This window comes from Hippoglossus stenolepis, chromosome 12 (genome assembly GCF_022539355.2).
Source record: "Hippoglossus stenolepis isolate QCI-W04-F060 chromosome 12, HSTE1.2, whole genome shotgun sequence".
In the NCBI taxonomy this organism is placed as follows: Eukaryota; Metazoa; Chordata; class Actinopteri; order Pleuronectiformes; family Pleuronectidae; genus Hippoglossus; species Hippoglossus stenolepis.
In genome coordinates, this window is record NC_061494.1 from 24,552,671 (window position 1) to 24,576,670 (window position 24,000).

General features: G+C 44.8%; 3 protein-coding genes and 1 long non-coding RNA gene across 8 annotated transcripts in view; 1 reads left to right on the top strand and 3 right to left on the bottom strand.

Annotated features, from left to right (window-relative positions):
- The window catches only part of LOC118118891 (glutamate dehydrogenase, mitochondrial), a 13,762-nt gene extending 4,124 nt beyond the window's left edge, over positions 1-9,638 (bottom strand). For both annotated transcript variants that reach the window (XR_007034756.1, XM_047342336.1), the window contains exons 1-8: positions 9,242-9,638; positions 6,091-6,171; positions 5,921-5,976; positions 4,163-4,226; positions 3,929-4,023; positions 3,603-3,782; positions 794-931; positions 366-503 (exon numbers count right to left, since the gene is read on the bottom strand). Coding sequence is in view for 1 of the 2 variants with exons in the window: in XM_047342336.1 (XP_047198292.1) it covers positions 366-503; positions 794-931; positions 3,603-3,782; positions 3,929-4,023; positions 4,163-4,226; positions 5,921-5,976; positions 6,091-6,171; positions 9,242-9,638 (1,149 nt within the window). In the remaining variant the exon portion in view is untranslated. The remainder of the gene's footprint in view (positions 1-365; positions 504-793; positions 932-3,602; positions 3,783-3,928; positions 4,024-4,162; positions 4,227-5,920; positions 5,977-6,090; positions 6,172-9,241) is intronic.
- shld2 (shieldin complex subunit 2) lies at positions 9,473-19,239 on the top strand. Of its 4 annotated transcripts, XM_035172378.2 has the most exons (13): positions 10,057-10,147; positions 10,259-10,307; positions 11,171-11,302; positions 12,250-12,416; positions 12,640-13,475; positions 13,594-13,744; positions 13,854-13,961; positions 14,056-14,250; positions 14,357-14,503; positions 14,595-14,804; positions 15,570-15,813; positions 16,515-16,630; positions 18,833-19,239. In XM_035172378.2, exons 4-13 carry the CDS (start codon positions 12,251-12,253, stop codon positions 19,003-19,005), a joined length of 2,346 nt encoding a protein of 781 aa, XP_035028269.1. In that variant the 5' UTR covers positions 10,057-10,147; positions 10,259-10,307; positions 11,171-11,302; position 12,250; the 3' UTR covers positions 19,006-19,239. The 4 variants fall into 4 exon arrangements, with proteins under 4 accessions (XP_035028273.1, XP_035028272.1, XP_035028270.1 ...); XM_035172382.1 differs by lacking the exons at positions 10,057-10,147; positions 10,259-10,307 and adding an exon at positions 9,473-9,609; XM_035172381.2 differs by lacking the exons at positions 10,057-10,147; positions 10,259-10,307 and adding an exon at positions 9,752-9,879.
- LOC118118895 lies at positions 10,222-12,372 on the bottom strand. Its single transcript, XR_004698015.1, has 4 exons — positions 12,236-12,372; positions 12,042-12,088; positions 11,839-11,927; positions 10,222-11,427 (listed from the first exon to the last, which is right to left on the bottom strand). It is a non-coding gene; the product is annotated as an uncharacterized LOC118118895 (long non-coding RNA).
- An 11-nt stretch (positions 19,240-19,250) lies between the features above and the next one.
- On the bottom strand, positions 19,251-22,405 carry LOC118118892 (sodium/potassium/calcium exchanger 1). Its single transcript, XM_047342337.1, has 4 exons — positions 22,387-22,405; positions 22,173-22,305; positions 21,258-21,614; positions 19,251-19,958 (listed from the first exon to the last, which is right to left on the bottom strand). Exons 2-4 carry the CDS (start codon positions 22,207-22,209, stop codon positions 19,909-19,911), a joined length of 444 nt encoding a protein of 147 aa, XP_047198293.1. The 5' UTR covers positions 22,210-22,305; positions 22,387-22,405; the 3' UTR covers positions 19,251-19,908.
- Positions 22,406-24,000: the final 1,595 nt, after the last annotated feature.

Sequence of the window (24,000 nt, forward strand, 5' to 3'; positions counted from 1 at the left end):
TTTTGAATTTGGATTTCTGAGTTTTCTTTGTGCTGCCGACCTTCAAACACAAACTGTCAGTCTGCCTTCTGAATTAAATATTCTTTCCTGCACTTACTGCCTTGTTTGATATAATGTTATATAATATAATATAATGTAGTAATACAATGAGATAAAATCACTTGAATCAGGACAAGAGATATAATGTGAAGTCGAGGCTGAATCAGCTGGATGATAAAACATCACTACACAGAAATAAATCTTCATATTCAACAGGATTTCATCCAAAGTCTGTAATCTGTCACTTTAAATTCTGCAAATAATCAATTATCAAATGTGTGTGTGTGTGTGTGTGTGTGTGTGTGTGTGCGTGTAGCGCGTGTCACCTTGGCTTTGATCTTGTGTGCGTTACTCTTGGTCAGCTGTTTCTCTCCGGCGGCCGGGATCAGGATGTCGCAGTCGGCCTCCAGGAGACTTCCTTCGTACGGCGTCGAGTTCGGGAAGCCCACGATCGTCCCGTTGTCCTGGAGACCGAATGGAAAATAACGTTTTCACGTCATCTCGTCGTGTCTAAGAACGTTGAATTATCTACAGTGATGACTTTAACATGTGAACTATAACAGCTTGAATCATATTCACTGACTCAGTCAGATTATTAGATCGCAAATCATTTCTCCTCCATGAGAATTAAAAGCTCAGTGTTCACACATTAAAATGTACTGTGGTTTAAAAAGACAGTACTGACCAGTTTGTAGTTGTGTTACTGACCAGTTTGTAGTTGTGTTACTGACCAGTTTGTAGTTGTGTTACTGACCAGTTTGTAGTCCTCCAGCTCTTTGGGGTCGATGCCATTGGGGTTCCAGATGCTTCCGTCCATTTCTGCGACTCCGATACATTTGGCTCCAAAGCGATGAAGGTAACGCATGGAATGAAGACCCACGTTACCGAACCCCTGCAGGCAGAGCAGAGGGCACAGTCAACCCGCAGCACTGACATCAGGCAGAGCAGAGGGCACAGTCAACCCGCAGCACTGACATCAGGCAGAGCAGAGGGCACAGTCAACCTGCAGCACTGACATCAGGCAGAGCAGAGGGCACAGTCAACCCGCAGCACTGACATCAGGCAGAGCAGAGGGCACAGTCAACCCGCAGCACTGACATCAGGCAGAGCAGAGGGCACAGTCAACCCGCAGCACTGACATCAGGCAGAGCAGAGGGCACAGTCAACCTGCAGCACTGACATCAGGCAGAGCAGAGGGCACAGTCAACCTGCAGCACTGACATCAGGCAGAGCAGAGGGCACAGTCAACCCGCAGCACTGACATCAGGCAGAGCAGAGGGCACAGTCAACCCGCAGCACTGACATCAGGCAGAGCAGAGGGCACAGTCAACCCGCAGCACTGACATCAGAAAGGAGGAGAGGAAATCTCTCAACGTGGATTATGATCGGTGGTTCAGACGTTTATGTTCCCAATGATCCTCTGGCATCTCATCTAGCGCAGCCATCAGGTCAATATGGGAATATGTCCATTGAACAGTTAAAGGGGACATAGCATGCAAATTCCACTTTGTTAGTGCTTCTACAGGTTAATGTGGGTATCTGGCTCATGTCTACCAACCCAAAACTTCGGGGAAAAACACTGCGTTTTGTTATAGTTCCTCTAAGTCAGAAACGCATGCTTGAGCGACTTGATTGCGCTTCCTGGGTATTGTTTCGTAACAAGGAACTGAAGTCTCCTACATGGTCTTGGCCCACCCCCACACTCGCTACTTCGGGTTTACACCGGAGGCAGAGAGGCTGCGAGGCAGCGCAGCGCCGTCCCAAGCACGCAGCCGGGCTGTTCACACGGACGAGCATTTCTCCGCTGGTCAGCCCGCGATTCACTCACATGTGGCATTTGTCTGGATCGTTGGGACCGGGAGGCTGCAGCAGCTGCTCGGGAGCGACCGCCGCTTCGTGCGTGAGCTGGAATTTGTGTCAGTGCCACACAGCAGTGTGGAGGACTTCCGCAGTGTTCAGCGCTACTGTAACCCCGAACCCCGACATTCAACGGGTACAACAACAAGCGGAGAAAGCAGAATCGCGGGCTGACCTTATATATACAGTCTATGGGGCTGACCAGCGGAGAAATGCTCGTCCTGTGAACAGCCAGGCGGCTGCGTGCTGGAGAACGGCGCTCGCTGTCGCAGCGGTCTTCCACACTGCCAGCTGTGTGAAGACTTCCGCAGTGTTCAGCTCTACTGTATGCCGGGTTACAGTAGTTCCGCCGGTTACAGTAGTTCCGCCGGTTACAGTAGTTCCGCTGGGTACACCGGACGCGGAAGTGCCGCTAGGCAGCGCAGCCCGTTCCCAGCAGCCGCCTGGCTGTTCACAGGGACGAGCATTTCTCCGCTGGTCAGCCCCATAGACTGTATATATAAGGTCAGCCCTGATTCTGCTTTCTCCGCTTGTTGTTGTACCCGTTGAATGTCGGGGTTCGGGGTAAATGATGGTTCATAGCCCCCCACCCTCTCTTTCTCTCTCTGTCTGTCTGCTTGTGTGCTTGTAGTGGGGGCAGAGGGGACATTTAATTATGTGATTGGGAAAATTAAAACTCCAGGACAACAAGGGAATACAAAGTATGGGATGCATATTTGATAATTTATATCATATAAAATATGTAATTTATATCGTTTAAAATCATGGGGAGAGGGGGAGGGAGCAGGCTCATTAGCATTTAAAGGAACAGGCACTCAAAACAGGTCGCTCTGTGGAGGGCTGTTTTACAGGGTAAAAGGGTGCTGTTTTATATGATCCTTGTGGTATTTTGACCAAAGTATGTTACAGACATTTCATTAAGACCCCAAGGAACCATATCAACTTGTGGTAAAATGGGCATGCTATGTCCCCTTTAAGGGCTTTTTAATTGATATTTTAATTGTTCTATAAAACTGTAAAAATATTCAGTTCAGAGAAAAACTGAATATCTGGAACAAAAACTGACTCATAATAATCTATAAATCCTCTTATTGTGGCAGCTCTACTTTGGTTGATATAAACTAAGCTAAATTCAAATGGAACACTTCATACCTGCTGCATATTAGCATGTTAGCATTGATGTTTTAATTCTGATCGGAGGGATCCGCAGATAAACATCCTCCTGACGTTACAGCAGCTGAGATCTGAGCTCTGGACCCGTGAGTTTGAGAATTAATGAACCAAATGTCATGATTAAAATCCTGAGGTTGTGGGTCACGTGTGACTCATCTGCTGAATGAGTCACTGAGCACTCTGATGAAGAGGAGGAGATGGAAAGATTGATGAGGAAGAATGGAGGGAGCAGGAGACATTTGGTCTCTGAAGATGAAGACCAACCTCAGAAGGTTGAGATGAATGCAGAGCAGTCAGATTATCTAGTGATAATTCGTTGTTTTTTAAAACTAAAATAACAGTAAATTTATTATATTGGAAAATGGTTGTGGACTGTTGGCTGGAAAAAAACAATCAATGATGAAAATAAAATGTAGTGGATATTATTTCAAAAGCTGAAACTGACAAATATAAGTTCATTTTTAAAAAGAGTTTTTCCCCCTCCCTCAAGGACCTGTTGAAAACGGTTCAAGGATGAAGAGGAGGGTTCGTACCTGGATGACGAAGGTCTTGTCCTGGAAGCCGGGACACATTCCCAGCTGGCTCATGTACGCCGCCTCGTTGATGAAGTTCTCGATGCCGTGGAAAACGCCTCTACCGGTGGCAGAAATGCGGCCGTGGATCCCTCCCTGACTGATGGGTTTCCCAGTGACACAGGCGTGAGCGTTGATGTCCTGAAGGTGGAAGAGATGGAGAAATAAAGAGAATACTGAGGAAATGATGAAACTTTGTTAGACACAGTTTCCAATAAATCTCAGCTCCTATAGAATCTGAAATTCAACACAAACATTATGTCTGGATATTCAGAGCGGAGACTCACCAAGTATCCCATGGTGGTGGCGTAGGTGTCTGCGATCCAGGACATCTCCCTCTCGCCGGTGCTCATGTCGGGGGCAGGAACATCGATACCAGGTCCTGCAGAGCAGAACAACCATGAATACAACAAACTGCTGAATCACTGAATTTAGGAGATTTTTTTTAGCTCAAAATCTAAATTAATTCTGGAGAAAGAGAAAAAGAACAACAATAGTTTTTGTATGTGTCAGTCACTCACCGATGAAACCTTTCTTGGCGAGTTCGATCGTGAACCTCCTGGTGATCTTCTCCAGCTCAGTGTCCTGAAAAAACAAAAAAACTGTCACTGATCGTTATGTACGTCATCGATTGTCTTTATATACAGTCGTTCTGAACAACTGATGACATCACACTGACTTTGTTTTGGATGAGACCTGATTGGACATGTGTCGTCCGTTTAAACTGAATCTAATTCCTGGAACTTCTTCACGTGAGAAAGTCAGAGGTTAAAGGTCAGAGGTCAGCGGGACTGATGTGTTTTGCTGCAGAGAAAATGAGACGGAGCAAAGGTCGAGCAAACATTTACCCAGAATTCAACCAGCGACAGAGAGAGAGCTGAAATCATTGTGAACAGAGAGAGAGAGAAATGTATTGAGTCATCATGTTGGAGAGAGAAAGTGAATACTGGTGGCTCAGCAGATACTGTGTGTGTGTGTGTGTGTGTGTGTGTGTGTGTGTGTGTGTGTGTGTGTGTGTGTGTGTGTGTGTGTGTGTGTGTGTGTGTGTGTGTGTGTGCGCGATCTGAGTGTTAACCTGAACCTTGTGTTCTCATGTTTTCAGGTGTAAATGATTGACTTGCACAGAAATTAATTCTCTGAAAAACCAGTTAAAGATGAGAACCAGGAAACAGCTGCTGTGACGTAATGAAGCATCCACTACAGTGTTTGTTTTACCAGCGACAGATCGTGGTTGTGTGTCCGACAACATGATGATCGGAGTCATACAAAGACGGTGTTTTGTTAAAGAGTCGGATTCTTTTAGTTTCAGCACAAACAGACGTTGAATCACTTTGTACACAGGCACCAGATTTCACAGGAACATTGTATTTCTGCCTCTGGTAGTTTGTTTCACTTTTAGTGATCACATTCTTTCCTGAAGTAAAAGTACCACACATTAAAACAACGGTCAACAACAGCCCCACTGATATGATGAGAATAAACAATGTAGAAATATAAAAACTTTGTTCATTTTCTTAATTCAAGTTCTATATATTTGGTTGTTGTGTGTTAAATTATTATTAAAACAGTTTATGGTTAAACTGTAAAACATCAAACCTCAATAACGTTTCTTTGTCTTTTGACTTTGATGACAAATATATATCAGCTGCTATAATATCTGAAATGTATTACTCCCAATATGTTTATTGGCTTTAGGCCCCAAATATCCACAGGGGTCAGACTGGAATTGACCATATTTCTATACGTGTATAAAAGTATTTCTATAGTACACAGTGCTTTCCCTAACTTTGACCAGCAGAGGTCCCCATCAAGCTTATATTTGAAAAGTTTCTGAATGATATTATTTCGTAATATTAAAAATGAATCATCCGAGGATAATATATTTCAAATCATTACAGTCGTTTCCAAACTGTTTGATTTCCAGTGACAAAATATTTTAAAGAGCTGCTCGTCTTTACTGACAAAAACTAATCATCACATTCAGATGTTTAATCCACAATATTGAATTCCTGCTGATGTCACAACTTCCTCTGTGATTAAACGTTGTGCCTCCACTGTATCATAAACATGTGACCACCTGCTTCTCCTTAATTCATGTGAAGAAGACACCTCTGTACTAAGGTTGATTTAAACAACATGTTTTCCTGCTGAGCATCATCTGTCTTCTCTTCCGTCTTAAATCTATCAGAGTCCGAGCTCAGCTCTTCTTTATCATGGTCCGACATGTTGGATGAGTGAAGTGAGTGAATAAAGGAGAAAGAGTTTGTGTCTGAACTCACAGAATAATTCTTTGGGTTGATCTTCACTCCGGCTTTGGCTCCACCAAACGGAACATCTGGAACAAATTCACTTAATTCAAGAACAGAACAAACACTTCAAACAACACAGAGAGAAATGACTTTAAATAGTGTGTGTGTGTGTGTGTGTGTGTGTGTGTGTGTGTACTCACCAACGACAGCACATTTGTACGTCATCAGCGAGGCCAGAGCTTTCACCTCGTCTATCGACACGTCTGTACTGTAACGAATACCTGAAACACACCAACAACAAACTGATTCTTCTGCTTTGAAGGACGTTTCCTCTCAGAGTCTGAAGCTTCATGTTGGTTCCATGTGTCCTTTGATCTGTTAGTTCGGGTTTCTCATTGTAGTTTAGGGATGAAAGAAGTTTGTCTGACAAACGTACGTCCTGTCGTCATCACCTATGTGGGCGGAGTCTACCTATACTTGAATCTGATTGGAAATGAACGAAGCTTCATCTGGTTGCCATGGTAACGTCATGATGATATTACTATCAGCACCTTCAGGCGCAGTACTCCCCAGTACTACAGTACATTACATTTAGCTGACGCTTTTATCCAAAGCGACTTACAATAAGTACTCCACAGTACTACAGAGCTACAGTACTACACAGTACTACAGAACTACAGTACTACACACTAGTTCAAATGCACCAACTGAACATCCTCATGGTTCAAACATTATATTGTCGGAGGTGAAGACTGCAGCTTCTTCTTCTTCTTCTTCTTCTTCTTCTACTGTTTAATTCTGTCTCTACTTCCTGTGATTGGTCCAAAAGTCCAAACTATCCAACAAGTGTTTTCACTCTGGAACAGAACCAGGTTCAGTTTGATCCAGACCCAGAACACCTCTTCTGCTCTGAGGAACCTTCACACCTGATGTTCAGACTGAACTGAAGAGTCTGAAGCTCTGAACCCAACCAGGTGTGAACGAGTCCTGAGACGCGTGTTGGCAACTGACTGTGTTTAGACACATGAAAGCTTTTTACTGATGAATTTTAAAATGCCGAATAAAACATAAAAATGTCTTGAGCTGATGTTCGCACTCAAATTTTCATATCGACATGAGGGAACAGAAAGTGCAAAGATGCAACATATTTCAGGGTTTTTGACTCATTCATGAACTCTAAGTAAAACAGCCTCTGCGTGTGTCTGCATGGAAAACTAAAATGTTGAGCAAATGAGTTTGAGAGGTGCCAACACAGGCCTTTTCACACGCATCACTGTAAATGAAGACCGCTGCAGGGAAACCGCACAAAACAGCTGCAGGTCGGACAAACGAGGGGAAAAACACTCAAGCTTTTCTTTTTCTGTTTCACTGACAGACTCATTTATACAGACAAAGAGGTTCGAGTCTAAATCCTGATTATTTGGGTTTCAGAGCAGCAGAGAGAAAAGATGAATAAGAACCGTGAAGACAGAAGGAAACAGGAAGGAAAGTACAGATAAAAGATGAGAAGAGAAAGTAGAAATCAGTAGAAACCATCAGGACAATGAAGAGGACTAAAGTGTAAAGAGTCCGAGGACGAAGTCAGAGACGGCGTGAGAAGAGACGCTGCAGTGAGTCAGTCTGGGTGTAGTCAGCTCCTCGGCTAAAGGAACAGTACAAACAGTTTCACATTCCGTCACAACCACACCCGTCACCTCCTCCACCAGGTCTCATATTAACCTTCAGGACAACAGGCAGACGACTCACGGACAAGTGACTGTACAGCGACAAGACAAACACACAACCAGACTGTCAACATTCCTGAATGAGGAGGGAACGTCACCACTGAACCTCCTGCTCCTTAAACATGCACAGAACCATGTGTATTACATAATACGCTGTACACACACACACACACACACACACACACACACACACACACACACACACACACACACACACACACACACACACACACACACACACACACACACACACACACACCTGAGTTGCTAATAGAATATTTAATTCATATTCTCTACATCACAAGACTGATGTTCCCGCAAGAATTTAAAAACATTAATTTACCATTCTGAGTGTTTTCTTTCTAATTCCGCAAAAGTTTTAACTGCTCGTTATTTTCCCATCTCGTTCAAACCCAGGTCATGTGATGTCACCAGATGGTAACTGTCGTATGTCAATGTCTCAAAATGCTGTGAAAACTCAAACAGGACGTTATAATTAAGACGTTAACATGTCCACATAATGAGCTGAGTTGAGTTTTAGCCATGAATTGAAAAATCAAATATCACTTTGTGCTGACATGTTCATGACCTGGAGCGTGAACTCAAACAGAATAATAGAATTTAAGTCAATGGCCACGTGTGATGACGTGAAATCCTCCAGAATCGAGACGCGAGGCTAGCAGCTGTAGCCACTGGATTCTTAGCATCATAAACCATTTACTTTATCGTTCTGAAGGTTTTTACATCTTGAACACATCAGAAAACTGAACTGAACTTTTACAGATCATTCTGAATACATGGAATCTGACCTGTACTTGTGCTTTAATGTGCTCTTTCAACTTTTACTTAATGAACCTTTTTTAAGTCATGTGTGAGTAGCATCAACACGAAGTATTCAATGTGTTGAAAATGATGCCGAGACGGTTTCAGATGAGACACCAGTTGTGGAACTTAGAGGTGGTGGACTGTTAGTGGGATGTGAGGAGTCAGGCCTCTCTCCTGCTCAGTGTAAAGACTCAGCTGCTGATCTATTAACACGCCTAATGAATTCATGAGTGTTTACATGAGCCTCTCACGTCTGCACCAGTCGTCAGTGTTGTAGTTGCGTGTGAACAGGTTTGGACAGAAACAGATGTAGTAGCTCAACAGATGTTCTCGTGTCTGGAGTTTGGGTTTCTTTTCGTTTGTCGTCTTATCAGTGGCTTGAGGAGAGAAACCGAGGAGCAACACCGTGAAACACAAAGTCTGAGTAACTCAGCGGATACGGCCCCAGAAAGTCAGTGACCCTGTGTGTGTGTGTGTGTGTGTGTGTGTGTGTGTGTGTGTGTGTGTGTGTGTGTTCTCTTGTATTAACACTGAGCATGTTTGTATAAATGATCTAAGTATTCCGGTCATGTACTTTCTACCTCCTGTTGTGATAATGTTCTATAACACAAAGTATATAATGTGATAATATACCGTAATAGTGAAGTGTAGTGTTGTGTTGTACTATATGAAGTTATAATGCCATGCAGAGTTATAATGTTGTCCCGGTGAGTCCCTCCCGGTGAGTCCCTCCCGGTGAGTCCCGGCCGTGTCCCGGTGAGTCCCTCCCGGTGAGTCCCTCCCGGTGAGTCCCGGTGCTCACCTCCCTTGCAGGGGGTCCGGTGCTGGCTGTGCTGAGCCCGGTACGCCTCGATCACCTCCCACTCGCCGCTGTCTCTCTTGATGGGGAAGCAGACGCTCAGGACGTGGTTACACGGCTTGATGATCCGCAGGATCCCGCGGACCGTCTTCTTCTTCTGCTCGGGGCTGTCCCGGGTCTTCAGGTCCGCCACCAGCTGGTCCTCCACGATAGCGGCTCCCCGGTCGAAGAAGCCCTCCACCATGGTGAAGAAGTTGGGGTCGTCGTCCCGGTCCACGGCCTGGCTGTAGCCGCGGTGCCGCAGCAGAGCCGCTGCCGCGGGCAGAGCGGACTCGGCGGCGCTGCAGCCCGAGGCCAGGGCAGCTCCCCGGGTGAGGAACTCTCCGAAGTACCGGTACATGCTGGAGGCTCGTGGAGGTTTGGACCCCGGTGACGGTGAAGGAGCTGCGGGATCAGGGCAGGACTGTGCGGGAGAAGACGAGGAAATGGAGCCGGGAAAGTTGTCCCGCAGCTGCGACTCCTCCTCCCGCAGCCTCTTCCTGTTACACCGGGCCGTGCGTGGCCGCCGTGCGCGTTAGCTCCGCGTATTTAACCCGCACAAAGTGGCACGAGACCAGTCAACGGAAATAACGCGCTGACAGGTTAGCTAACCACTAGCTTAGCATAAGGTTAGCGTAGCACTGCACAGCGGACTGAACGCGTCCAGGCTCAGCGGAGTCACAGAAACAGAAAACGTAACCACTGCAGCGTGGACGTGCACGTTCTGACTCGTTTTACGCGTTTTTAAAGTTTCAAATGTCATATGTTTAAAGTTTGTTAGCATCAAGCCTGCTAGCAGCGGTACACATTAAACTTCCGGTTCCATCGTCCAAAATAAAAGCACGTGTCGATAAAGCAGTGAAACCCAAGGTGAAATGATTTTAATTTACGAGTTAATACTTTTTTATTTTATAAAAATGAGTACTGTAGTAATTAATTGTACTGTTCATCCAAACTGCAATTACACTGTAAAACATGCAGGCACTTTGTGGAATCATCTCATCTTGTCTCTGAACGGGAACTTGAACCTGTAAGTTTAGTAAATTCACTGTTAGTGTTTGAAAGTGTTTAAAAGACACAGCTGAGTTATTATAACTATAACACAGAAAGACAGGTCACCTGACCTCGGGAGCCTCTAACTGACTCAGTTAATCTAATTCTGTTCTGAACATCTTAGATTTTAGATTTGACTTTAGACTCAATATCAAATCATTATTCTATTTTTTTAAATTTGAAAGTAAAGTGATTTGATCAAACAATCAAACTATTTCATTTAAAATGGTTTAGTCAGAAAACTCAGTTAGTGTTGGTGTGTGTAATGAAGATGTAATGAAGGGATAGTTCACCCAAAAATGAAAATTCTTTATGAACATGAAATGTTTGCAGAGATAAAATTAGAATTTAAATTAAATGACTCATTCATGTCAAAATTCAGACCTGTTTGCTCTTTAACTCTTTGGGAAAATATGAAATTATCAAACTGTTTTATAAAGTAGAAAATGTTTTGCCTTTTACCACATCATTCATTAATCACAGATTAGTCATTGGTCCAGACATATAAGACGAATAAAGATAAATATATAAAGTAACATAAGACTTACAATCACCTTTATATCCCAGTATTTACAGTTTTTACTCAAAATGATGTTCTTTTCGTGAGCTGTAACCTTTTTAAATCACTGTCTCGTATTTAAAACACCAGATAAGTCACTGAAAATCGTTCTTTTTGTATTGTGGTTGTAGTGACCTCTGCACCCTCCAGGGGGCGCTGGTTGGAGCAGGTTAAATGTGTTGTTGCTCTGCAGTTGGTTCCTCACACAGTGTTAGTAATGTAGAGTCTCCAGGTTTAATCAGTGATAAAACACAGGATCAAACAGCATCTTCGTGCTGCAGGTTGAACTGACAGACGTGTGGAGGCGGGACGTCCACGTCCTGCTGATGGCAGCAGGTGGCAGGAAGCAGAGAGGAGGCGACTGCAACACGAGACGTTCAGAGACGAGGACCGAAGCTGTGGACACATCAGAGGTTTGTGTCGTCCACAACACACACTGTAAATAAACATGGACGACGTGATGGCTCCTAAAAGTGAATGCAAATCATCTCGATCGCCCCCTGGTGTCTGGCAGCAGTATAGGTCATAAATCCTCCTCCTCCTCCATGTTAGGAGATGGGACATGGAACAAACAAAAAAATAGTAGTTAAAGTTCATGTTTCTGATCAGTTTGGTTTTAATTAGTTGTATGATGATATCACCATGGCAACCAGGGAGTGAATTTTCCCCAATTTTCTGGTGTTGATGAAATTATCAAGAAAATATTCTGCAGATGACGATGATAATATATCTAATAAAAAACAACATTTTTAGATTTATCTGTCTGTTCCTAATTATGCTGAATGGCCCAAAGTCTGTGGACAGTGTCCACAGCTGCTTGTCTCAGTCGTTTGTTAAAAAGGCTCAAAATGATTTGTGTTTAACGGCTCTGAGCCGGGGACAGCAGCTCAGGTGTGTTCACCTCTAAGCACCTGGGGATGAGGATAAGATCTCAGGAGTCTGGACCGACCTGTTGAGCCGGTCGGTCCAGACTGAAAACAGCTACTCGTTTGTGTCCTGACTGTTCCCCCAGCATCCTCTCCTGTGATTGGTGGAGCTCTGCAGAGGAATGAACGTTTGCGGCCTGGTTATTGTTCCTTGTTCATTTATAGCCTGTAGCCTCACAGGAAAATAAAATAATGTTAAATAAAGAGTTCAAAAGTGAAGACGCACCTGTGAGTGTGACTGTGGTTGGGCGTGTCTGTGGGCGTCGCTCTCTCCTGTGAAATAATGAACTGAAGTTTTGTTAATGTGTTTTTGTTCCGATATCTGAAATATGCTTCAGGGTATTTCACGTTTTACGACACAAGTCAATGAAGTGAAAACTGTTCACATAACAAACTTAATAAATGAACATGTGAATAAACCTTCATCTTCTCAGCATGTGTGAGCGGTCAAAGATCCACGTCTTCCTGGGGGCTCCTCCTCCCCCCTCTTCTGACCCGGCCTCTGTGTCTGAGGCTGGGGACGAGACTGAGGATCGGCCCCCTGCTGGGTGGAGACACCTGGAGCTCACCTGGACAGACAGACGTCTGAGGCCTGTAACAGGTGAGACGTTCAGGGACCCATCAAGAAGAGAAATGCCTGTAGATATGTAGTTGAGAACACATCAACAACATTTTATATTAACACTTTCTTCTGTGTATTTCGAGCTGATCTTCCTGTTTTTATACTTTACACCAAACCAAGCTCGCGGATGTTCCTTGTTTCCAATATTTATGCTCATGAACTGGTGCTTAAATTAAAAAATACTAATTTACTACATTTTCAGACGCAGCAGGAAGCAGCAGGGACGATGTAGATGATCGATTAACGCAGAGTTCACAAGTCCCAGATGATCAAACAAACGCTGATCAGGACGAAGCCTCAACTGAAGCGGATCGGACCAAAGAGGCATCGGGAGGACGAGCACGAACAAGCTGCCACTTTAACACGGACCAGAAGAAACCGGGCTCCGATGATCACCAACCCGCAGCAAGATTCATGAGCCGAGATGACGAATCAGATTTTGAAAAGGAAGATCGATGCTCGGCTTCAGTTCTTGAGTATCTGGACGACTGTTTCCCTGCAGCTCAACCAGTTCCACGAGAGCCTGAACCTCCACATCAATGTACATACCAGCCGGTGTGCACCAACACTCAGTACCTCAGCACCTGGACGCTGAGTCAGGCTATAATCCTGAGAGGCAGGCGGAGCAACCTATCAGCAAGCAGCCCTGCTCCTCCAACCCCGCCAAAACACACCCAAATGCCACCGTCCGTTTCCTCCAGCACACCGGAGCTCTTCAGCCCTGAGCCATCGTCGCCTGGAGCCTCTGCTGAGCTCTTCAGTCAACTCTGCTCATCCCCAAAAGTGGAGGAGGGGGGCGTCGTCCTCCAGGTCACAGCAGACTGCGTGCTCTGCTCCCAGGAGGCTGTGTCCCCTGTCAAGTCCCCCAGATTCAAGAAAGCTCGACTCTCTGAAGACACTGGGACTGAGGCGACATCGGGCCGCACCACAGCCGGGCACCAAGGTCCCACGACGCCTCTGGTCTGGTGTCACAAACCGGGGGTGCGGTACTCGGTCCTGGTGGCGGTGGTTCATCCCTGCCACCTGAAGGAGGTCAAGGTGAGAGGTTACGACAAGTTCTCCATCACAATTCAGATCTTAATGGTTATTTATAAACAGTCGAGGATTTACAACTGCTGCATCGTCGTCAGATTATTTCTGTGACTTTGTTTTAAAGGTGAAATCGGGACCGTCGGCGGGTTCTTTCGTCCCTCTGGCGTCCATCGTGGTGACCGACCAGTCAGGCATTGAGATGAAGGTGGTGCTGTGGCGCCGGGCGGCATTCTGGGCTTTGACTGTGAGTCCTGGAGACGTTCTGCTCATCACAGGTAGAAAAATACAGCGGACTTGTTAACTTTGAACCTTTCCAGTGGGCGTGTCTCTCTGTCTGATGATGGACAGACACAGACGTCCTCATTAATTGTGTGTTTGTCTCAGGGCTCCAGGTGAATGAAGACAGGTGGAGAGGAGAGACGGTGCTGCAGTCCACCTTCTGCAGTAAGCTGCTCAACCTCGGACAGATCACCGCCTCCGCCACGCCACCAGGTCTGACTCAACCCACCCTGCAACCAATCAGCAGCCTCAGTAGCTGCTCATCCTTCAGACCTCATCATCTCGGCCCCCCCCCCTCTCTCTCCAGCTCTGCAGCTGGTTGATGCTCGCTCTCTAAGCTCTCTGTGTGGATACCTTCGAGAGCGCCGCCCTCTGCTGCTGTCTCTGCCTCACCCCGCCCCTCAGGACCTGACCCGTCTCCCTTACACTACCCTGAGGTCACTGAGGGTCAACACGCTGGTCCACGCCCTGCTGCGAGTCACACGCACACACATCAGCTCAGGTGAGTCTGTGGGGGGGGTTCCCTCTACCTGAGACCAAAGTGTGTGTTGTCCAGATATTACTGATTTTGTGGCGTGTGTGTGTTTGTGTGTTTGTGTGTGTGTCAGAGTGGCGGAGTGAGGCGGAGTCTTGCTGGAGGTCAGCAGTTCAGTCAAAAGCTGTTCTGTCTGTGGAGCAGCCGGACGGCCACCAGGGGACGCTGCTGCTGTGGGGAGCAGCTGTGAGCTGGCTGCCTCGCTTCAACAGAGACAGAGGTACACACACACACACACACACACACACACTGGACACACACACTAATCTTAAAGGGACAGCTCACACAAATTAAACACGTGTCTATCTTAGCGGTTGTGTGGGATTTCCACATCCTCCTGGTGAGGGAGGGTTTGACCTCCGACCTCCCCGAGCTGCACTCCACCCCCTGGAGCTCCATCCAGCCCCTGGACCCCACCGACCGGCGGGCGCAGCACTTCCTCACACCTCGATGCAACCACAAAGGAAACAGCTGCAGTCTGGAGCTGGACCTCGAGACGCTGCTGTCTCAGAAATACAGTGGTGAGGTTGACAGTCATGTGACTGTAAAAAAACATAATAATAACCTTAATAAACTTCACAGTTACAGTGAAGAATCTTTTACTGTGAAGGATGTTCACTCACTGCAGACCCTTAATAGAAGTCGTCAGGGAATCTGGACGTGATTTTATTGGATGCAGAACATTGGTGGTATTTTATTTGGTGTTGACTTCTTGTTAAGTTTCTTTTTACACAGTGAGGAAGCACTTTGTGCTCGTTGAACGCATCACTTCCTTTATAATGATGATGATGTTCTAATTACAATATTTATAAATGTACTTGATTGATGTAATGAAGATTTTTAGTGAGTATGAAAATTGAACTGCTTCAGTTTCAACGTCCACTTTACAATATCTGAAATATGTCAAACTGAGCTTCACAGCGTTTACACAATAACTGTAACATGGTCACTGATCGATCCGTGAATATAAAGTTAACATGGAAGCCAGAGTTCTTCTGAAATAAAGAAAAACTTAAAATATGATGTTGAATTATTGATTATGTGCATTGAATTGATGGATTATAAAACTTTTTTAAAATCTCCATTCTCTGTAAAACATTAATCAATAATCACAGAAGTTAGTTTGAAAAGTAAAGAGAAAGTTTTTGTTATTTTATCTCATGTCTCATATTCAACACAAACTAAAATGTATCGCTGATAAGAAGAACAGGATGTGAAACTGATCTCTGGCATCACAAGTGTTTTACATTTCATCAAATTCAGGTTTCATGTTTTCTCTCCACCAGGTGACGTGGAGCTCAGAGTCCACGTCACCGCCTTCCACTTCCAGGATGCTCCATCCTCCCAGAATGCACATCAGCCGGTCCTGGACGGCTCCACGCCGCTGGACGTTGTCCTGGAGACCCTGAGTGGGGACGTCACCTACGCTGGCTGTGGTCGCTGCTCCGCCGAGCTCGGTACCGACACCAACGGCATCTACAGCCCCTGTTACCCCTGCCTGCCCCACACGGCCGTACGCCGCTTTTACAGGTACAGGTGATGTCATTATGATGATTTAGTTTGATATCGATACTATTGAAAACCCTTTTTTCAAACACAGGCCTGTTTAAACAGACATAAATAGGGTTATAATCTGACTAATGATCATTTTCATTTGAAATATTTCTGGAGTCTCTGACTCAACGTGATGAATTCAGTTTGTTTTATTCAGTTTAAAGCTTCAGAGCCCAAAGTTGTTGAGTTTCATTTTGGACAAAAACTGTAAAATGGCCTCCTCAGTGAACCGTTTTAGACTCGGAAGAATTACTTATCTGATTTATTGATAATCAAAATAAAGATGAATCCACTAATCATTGGAGCTCTGATATAATGCAGTCCAATGGAACAAGTTTAAGTTTATTTATGTGAGACTTTTTAATTAGATTGCACAATATTAGCTGTTTCTTATATTGACAGTATTGTGTTGTTCTTTACTTTATTTTTTGGATTTTTTTATATACATTTTCATCTTTTATTCTTTTTTAGAGGAGAATATGAAATATGTTTAGATGTATAACATGAATATCTTAGATTAAGTAGTCACTGTTGAATCCCAGCATCAATTATATAAATATATATAAATAAACCTGTCAATTAATTTGAGAGTAAAAGGATCATCCAATCATGGGGTTTGATCTTTGCTGGTAGGCGGGGCTACAGTTATTCCATAGAAACCTTTGTGTGTGTTTCAGGCCAGGTGTGCTGGCTGTGAGTGGGCGGGGCTACAGCCAGGTGTGTGTTCAGGTTCCTCCTGTTCCTCTGGAGAAGATCCTCAGTGCTCCACCTGATAAACTGCACAGGAGCTCAGGTGAGAACTGGGTGCGTTCAAATAGGAACATTCCTAATGACCTGAAGTATTTCAGCAAATTCACTAAAGGACAAGGAAAGGAGCTTCGATGCTTCCTAACTTATGTCCTATAGGAAACATCGGACCATCCTTTATGAAAGGAAAGAGGAAAATAACATCCCACAATTCTTTGCAGCAGCAACATATAAAGCAACACAACCTCGTAGTTTCACCTGGACACACCCGCACAAATATAAAAAACAGCTGTTTTATTCTCCTGATCTGGATGTGAATCATCACATGATCGTCTGATTTCTTCTCTGTCACGTCGGTCAACAACAAACATAAAGAATTTATAGTTCACATCATCATCACAACTAAATATTAAAGTTATGTCAATCCTCTGACCGTAGAATGAACACAATCATTTGTTTCTCTTGTGCCTGTCTAATGAATCTCATGATTTCTAAATTTTTTTTTCCAGAAACCCCGAACCTGTAACCCGGAACTACTTCACAGTGTGAAGTCTTCCCACTGGGTGAAGAGCGGCCTGGCCGCTGCTGCACTTCGTCAGATGTGTTCTTCCTGTGCCGATTGTTGCGCTGAACTTCTCGGTGGCTCACACTCGGAGGCGGCGCAGCGCATCGTCATCCAACAATGCCACATGTGAGAGCTGACCAGCAAATGGCCCGACAGCCCGGCTGGGGGCGCCAACCTGGGGGGGGGAGCCACTTATTTTACGACAATACGAGAGCGTTACGACTATGTTTCATTTGATAACCTTTAAATAAGTGTTGCTGTCCCTTTAAATAAGTTTTTCTCCTCGTATAATCCTCACATTATAAAATAATTTCTAACTCCTTACGGCTTCTCCTTCACATCTTTGCTTGACCTCATGTCACATTCCTGTGTTCCATGGTCCCTCATGTAACCTCTTTACGTCTGTGCTGAGCAGAGAAGGTCTCCGACCGATCACCAGCAGAGACCACGTCAGCCTCCTCTCAGCCAATCACAGACAAACTTCCTACCGCTCCATCCACAACTCACCTGTCTCTCTCATCACAGACAACTTTCTGTCTCTCTAATCAAGACAACTTCTCCTGCTCTCAGCCACCAGTCTCCTCAGCCACAGACAATTTTGTCATCACCTACTTCCTGTCTCAATCACGACAATACCGCAGCCATACAGAACTTTCCGCTCGCAATCAGAATTTTCAATCACACTCCAAACAACAAAATGTCTTCAACAGACAAGTAGCTAAGCAACTTCATAATTTTTCTCCTTTACATTATCGCAATCACAAACTGCTCCTACAACTTGCCCTGCCCAAATCCAAACTTTTCTTTCCAACGACAATTTTACCGTTCTCAATCACAGACAAACAGCAGCAATCCAAACGTCTCCACAGACAACTCCCAGACAATTTCGCTCCAGCCAATCACAGACAAACTTTTTACCCGTCTCCTCTCAGCCAATCACAGACAAACTTTCTTTACCCGTCTCCTCTCAGCCAATCACAGACAAACTTTCTTTACCCGTCTCCTCTCAGCCAATCACAGACAAACTTTCTTTACCCGTCTCCTCTCAGCCAATCACAGACAAACTTTCTTTACCCGTCTCCTCTCAGCCAATCACAGACAAACTTTCTTTACCGTCTCCTCTCAGCCAATCACAGACAAACTTTCTTTACCGTCTCCTCTCAGCCAATCACAGACAAACTTTACCGTCTCCTCTCAGCCAATCACAGACAAACTTTCTTTACCTGTCTCCTCTCAGCCAATCACAGACAAACTTCCTTTACCTGTCTCCTCTCAGCCAATCACAGACAAACTTTCTTTACCCGTCTCCTCTCAGCCAATCACAGACAAACTTTCTTTACCCGTCTCCTCTCAGCCAATCACAGACAAACTTTCTTTACCCGTCTCCTCTCAGCCAATCACAGACAAACTTCTTTACCTCCCACCACAGCTTACCCGTCTCCTCTCAGCCAATCACAGACAAACTTCCTTTACCCGTCTCCTCTCAGCCAATCACAGACAAACTTTCTTTACCCGTCTCCTCTCAGCCAATCACAGACAAACTTTCTTTACCTGTCTCCTCTCAGCCAATCACAGACAAACTTTCTTTACCCGTCTCCTCTCAGCCAATCACAGACAAACTTTCTTTACCCGTCTCCTCTCAGCCAATCACAGACAGATATGTTGTACCTGTCTGTGTCTCAGCTCCAGGCTCCCAGGTGAAGCACATCCAGGTGGCAGCAGACCGGATCCTCACCCTCGTCTCCCTCCCAAAGGAAAACTTCATCATCAGCGTCCGGAGCCACTTCCTGTGCGATGAGAACAGCGTCCCCCTCCGTCAGGACTTTACTCTGCTGGACCTTCAGTTCCCCAGTTGACGGGCTAATCACCGCAGCTGATGGAGGGAGAAACCTGAAGGTGCTGCAGCTTTATGTTGGGAACGATTTTCTCTTTTTAAATTTTCCAAAACCAAATATCCCAGAGTGTAATGAATGTGTTTTAATGTATATGCTAATGTTAGCATGTCCAGCTAACCAACATTTCTATTTAAATGTCTTTCAAATATAACAAAGAAACAAATATTGTTTGTTTTTCTTTTATGAAATGAAAATAAAGATCAAAATTGTGATTGATGGTAAACAAATGTTTAATTTGGACACATATCTTACATATATTTAGTCAAACAGCTTTAAATGGAATTCTCATTTATTTTATCACCACAGTTAAACACAAATGAACATATTAAATTACTTCATTGACCTCCGACCTTCCGTTTGTTATGGTCCCCGGAAAAAGGTGTTACTGAATATTTTAAAGCAAAAATACAATTGAAACTTAAACTTGACATTTGTGCTGAAAATGTTCGATTGTAATGAAAGAGAATCAGAATCTAAATGAAACTGCAGATGTTAATCAGACATTAAAAATCCTGCTGCATCAGTGAGAACTGTCTCTTCCCCAAAGTACGACCTGTGCGTTCTCACTGAGAAATAAACAGAATAAGATATTAGAAACATTTTCGTCTAAAGAGATTGAAATGATCCTTCCAGGAGGCACTAACAGACGGTCGCTATGTTTTCCTTTTTGGACGTATTGTTTGACTTTGTGATGGGGGCGTGTTCCTTGTGAGTAAAACGTAGATTTGCTTCAGTCCTTGTGAAACCTCTGTCAACAGCTGATGTCAGGTTTCAGACGGGTTCACAGACGGATCTGAAATGAGGCTGCAGTTGAACGTCGTCCTTCTGATTCAGGTTTTTCTCAGAAGTCAGGACATGGTCTTGTTATTCTTGAGATTTTTCTGCAGCCACTTCCATCAGGTCATTAAACAAATCTGAGACAAAAGAACAAGGCAAACAAAAATGTATTCAAACTTTCAAGCTAAACTTTAATGTCATAAACATGTAATTCTGTGAAGTCTGAAAACACCTGAAAAGAGTCACATTGGTCAGTTTAAAGTGCCAGTCTCTGTTTTCACCGGCTGTGTTTAAAGGGCGTGTGAAGAGCGACCGAGTCAGAATGAATGAGTCAAACATTGGACTTTAACCTGGAGACTGAACTTTGATTCCTCTTATTTATCTCCTTTTATTCAGGCGTCAAACGAGTTAAAGACGTTCTGACAGAAACGTGTGACTCACTGAAGTCGTCTGAATATCATCCAGCTTTAGTGAAAGGGACGTGGATGAAAGCTCAGAACTCGTTAGCTGTTTTCAGACCTGAGCTCCAGGTGGAATCCAGAGAATCGTCTCCAGAGCTTCTCCAGAGTTTGTGTTTCACAGCTGAACAACACAGCAGCAGGTTTTCTGCACAGACTCGTTCACAGCATCAGATCCTCCTCATGGTTCAGGTGAGAGAGGGGGCAGCCGGGTGCAGCAGACAGAGACAGGAAGTGACGTGTGACCTCTGCTGCAGAGGTCATGTGATCATGTTGACATCACCTGACACCGTCTCAGCTCTGATCACCACGAACACTCTTCACATCTTCGTCTGTGTCTTCTTCGTGTGTGTCAGCACTTCTTCACCAGAGACATTTGTTTTAGTTTCTTCATGTTTGTGTCCCGTGTTAGAAGCTCTACGGCAAGAGACTTGTGTGAACTGGTCTCGTTTCAGTTTGAAAACTCTGGGTTTGTGTTTGAGTCTGAACACAAACTGAGACTTTAGTAAACAATGACACGTTCTCTTCCTGATTGGTTCTCATCAGTCACATGACTCGACGACCAGCGGTGAACACAAAGCTAACACTTCCTGTCAGTAACAGTTCCACCTCGTCGTCCCTGCTCTTCACCATCACTGCTCCTCCTTCAGAGGAGTTTCTGTTACTAAGCAACCAACTGCAGAGACAATCTACTTCCTGTTTACATCACGTGACCAGTGTAGGTGAACGGTCATGTGACGTGTGTGTTCAGGTGTGTTAGTGCGGATGAAGTATGAATATCGTGTGTGAAACTGAAAGAAAAGTTTGTTACTTTAACTTGACAAACTAACTACAGTCTCCTTTAGCGCCACCTGCTGTAAGTTTAGCATCAACAACAAACTATTTGAAGGATTCTGAGAAGATGGAAGAATCGGACTCTTGTCGATATGGAAGGTGTGAATTTAAATGTGTTTACAGAAATGACTCCTTCATACGTACCTCCATCATTTACTCCTAAACTAAGTCCGCTTCCTCCTGCACTTTCTCCCTCGCCTCCCGCGTCAGCGCCCCCTGCCTGCTGTTCAGAGAAAAGACCTGCGAATCCTGCTTTCTTCTCCTTTCTGCCATCGTCGTCGTCGTCGTCGTCCCTGTCGAATATTTTTGAGAAGAATCCTCCTTTGTCCTCGTCTTTTTTCTTTTCCCCTCCAAACGAGAACAGTCCTCCCTTGTCCTCCTCCTCTTTCTTGTCTCCCCTAAAAAACGAGAAGATTCCTCCTCCTTTTTCTTTCTCCTTCTCATCTTCGTCCTTGTCTCCGAAACCCAGAGCGTCCTTCACCTTATCCTCCACGTACTCTCCTGATCAACAAACAACATTGTCACTTCACACTGTTTCTGATTAGAACATGTGTGTTTGATTCAATCTGCTGGAGGCACCACAGGGGTGGGGCTAGTCTCACAGGGCAGAATAAATGTAAATATAGTAAAATGTTTCTCCCGGTTTATGTGCATGAGGTTAAAACTACTTTATTAGTACTTTTACTGCTGTAGATACTTCTGTACTGTACTGAATACAGTAGTTTTACTGGTACCAGAGCATCGTTTACTGTGTAGTTTGTGACTTTGGTGAAGCCGGAAATGAAACAGAAATGAGACGAAGCTGTGATTTAAATAAGAAAACACTGAAGCGTCAAACCCCAGAGAGGCGCAGCTCGAGTGTTCTCCAGTTTCAAATATCCTCGTATCATTTTCACACAAACTGTTCATCATCAACACACATGAAACACACACATGTGTAATGTGGAGACAACAACTTTCCAAACAAACTCTGCATCTGTTCTCAGACGACTCGTCCATGAACCGATTCAGAGGATCAGGCAGAACCATTAAAACACAATCTCTTTTTTTCTTACTCACCCACTTTCTTTCCGATCATGTCTCTAATGGCACTCATGTCTGCTGATCAGCTGGTCCGTGTGTTGGAGTCCGGTGTGTTGGTCCGTGTGTTGGAGTCCGGTGTGTTGGTCCGTGTGTTGGAGTCCGGTGTGTTGGTCCGTGTGTTGGAGTCCGGTGTGTTGGTCCGTGTGTTGGAGTCCGGTGTGTTGGTCCGTGTGTTGGAGTCCGGTGTGTTTTCTTGGCAGGTGTTGGCAGTCGAGGATTCAGGTGTGTCCTCAGACTGGTCCGACCTGTTCTACCTGATGCCTCCAGCTCAAGAGCCAGAAAAAAAGTGTGTGTGTGTGTGTGTGTGTGTGTGTGTGTGTGTGTGTGTGTGTGTGTGTGTGTGTGTGTGTGTGTGTGTGTGTGTGTGTGTGTGTGTGTGTGTGTGTGTGTGTGTGTGTGTGTGTGTGTGTGTACGACACTCAAAGCTCGTTACAGCAAATTCTCTGTCATTCAGCCATTCACACCCATTCATACATGCATCTATGTGCAGCAGTTTGGGGTTAAGTGTCTTGGCTTGCAGAATAGGGAGGACTGGGATCAAACCGCCGACCTTCTGCTGAGAAGGTCCCTGAGCCACAGCTCTTACATTACATTTCATTTAGATGATGCTTTTATCCAAATCGACCAGGGGCGGCACAAGAGGCTGATTTATCATGAGCGCCACGAAAAGCTGTCCGCCTTCTTTCCGCGCCGATGTTAATCAATCGGGCTGTTCACACTGGCAGCAAAGCAACGGGAAGCGCCGCGGCCGGCTCGCGATCTGCAGCGATTGTTCAGGGGTCTGTTCTATTTTTCTCTTAGGGCTTTTACCTCTTGTTCCACGGCTGCTTTGCTCTGACAAGGTTGATTCTCCTGTGGAAATTTAGAATCAAACATCTCAACAATGGAACCTTTGATGCTGTTTGTGCCAAAAAATAATTATGTAGATAATAAAGTATAAAAACACAAATTACTAAAGATGTACTTACTATATAAATATGTGTATGTGAGTATGCGTGTGTGTGTCTGTGTGAGTGAGTGTGCTTTCAAAATGGCGGCTGGCCACTATGAGGGCAATAAACCATCCCCCCCAGTATGTTTACAACATGTGGCGGGGGTCAGAGAGATGTGTGGGGAGATATGCAGGTGTGTGTGTGTGTGTGTGTGTGTGTGTGTGTGTGTGTGTGTGTGTGTGTGTGTGTGTGTGTGTGTGTGTGTGTGTGTGTGTGTGTGTGTGTGTGTGTGTGTGTGTGTGTGTGTGTGTGTTGGTGTCAGGTTAGAGAAAGTAGCTGGTTGCATGCAAAGAAAGACTGTGAAGAGCAGAACATCACTAACATTCACTTTCAAATAACTTGGAACCAAAATATCACAGCAACACAAATCAAACTTATGAACATCACAAGGAATCAAATATATATAATATAATTATTAATAATTATATAATTATTAAGCCCAGTTGTGTTACCAGTCCATGAAAATGGAAAAAAGGTGGAGGTGCTGTTCGAAGTCCAGTGAAGTCGTCTTGCTGGTTCGTGGCTCCTGTTGTGGTTCTGCTGTGCGATGCAGCTTTTGAGCTGGTTCTTAGGCAGGCCCTCGCGTCGCTGCCTTTTGGAAGGTTTTAGCAGTCTGCTCCAGTCAGGCCTGCTTGAAGGTTGGTTGAGCTTGGATTGGAAGGAGGTTTCCCTGGTGAGGTGAGCTGCAAGCTGCACCTCTCCTCCATTGAAGTTGAGCAGAAAGAGATGTGAGCTGGAGAAGCCACACTTCTCCCCTTGGAGAGTTGAGTAGAGCGAGACAGAAGAGAGGGGGGACTTGGCTTATATTGGCC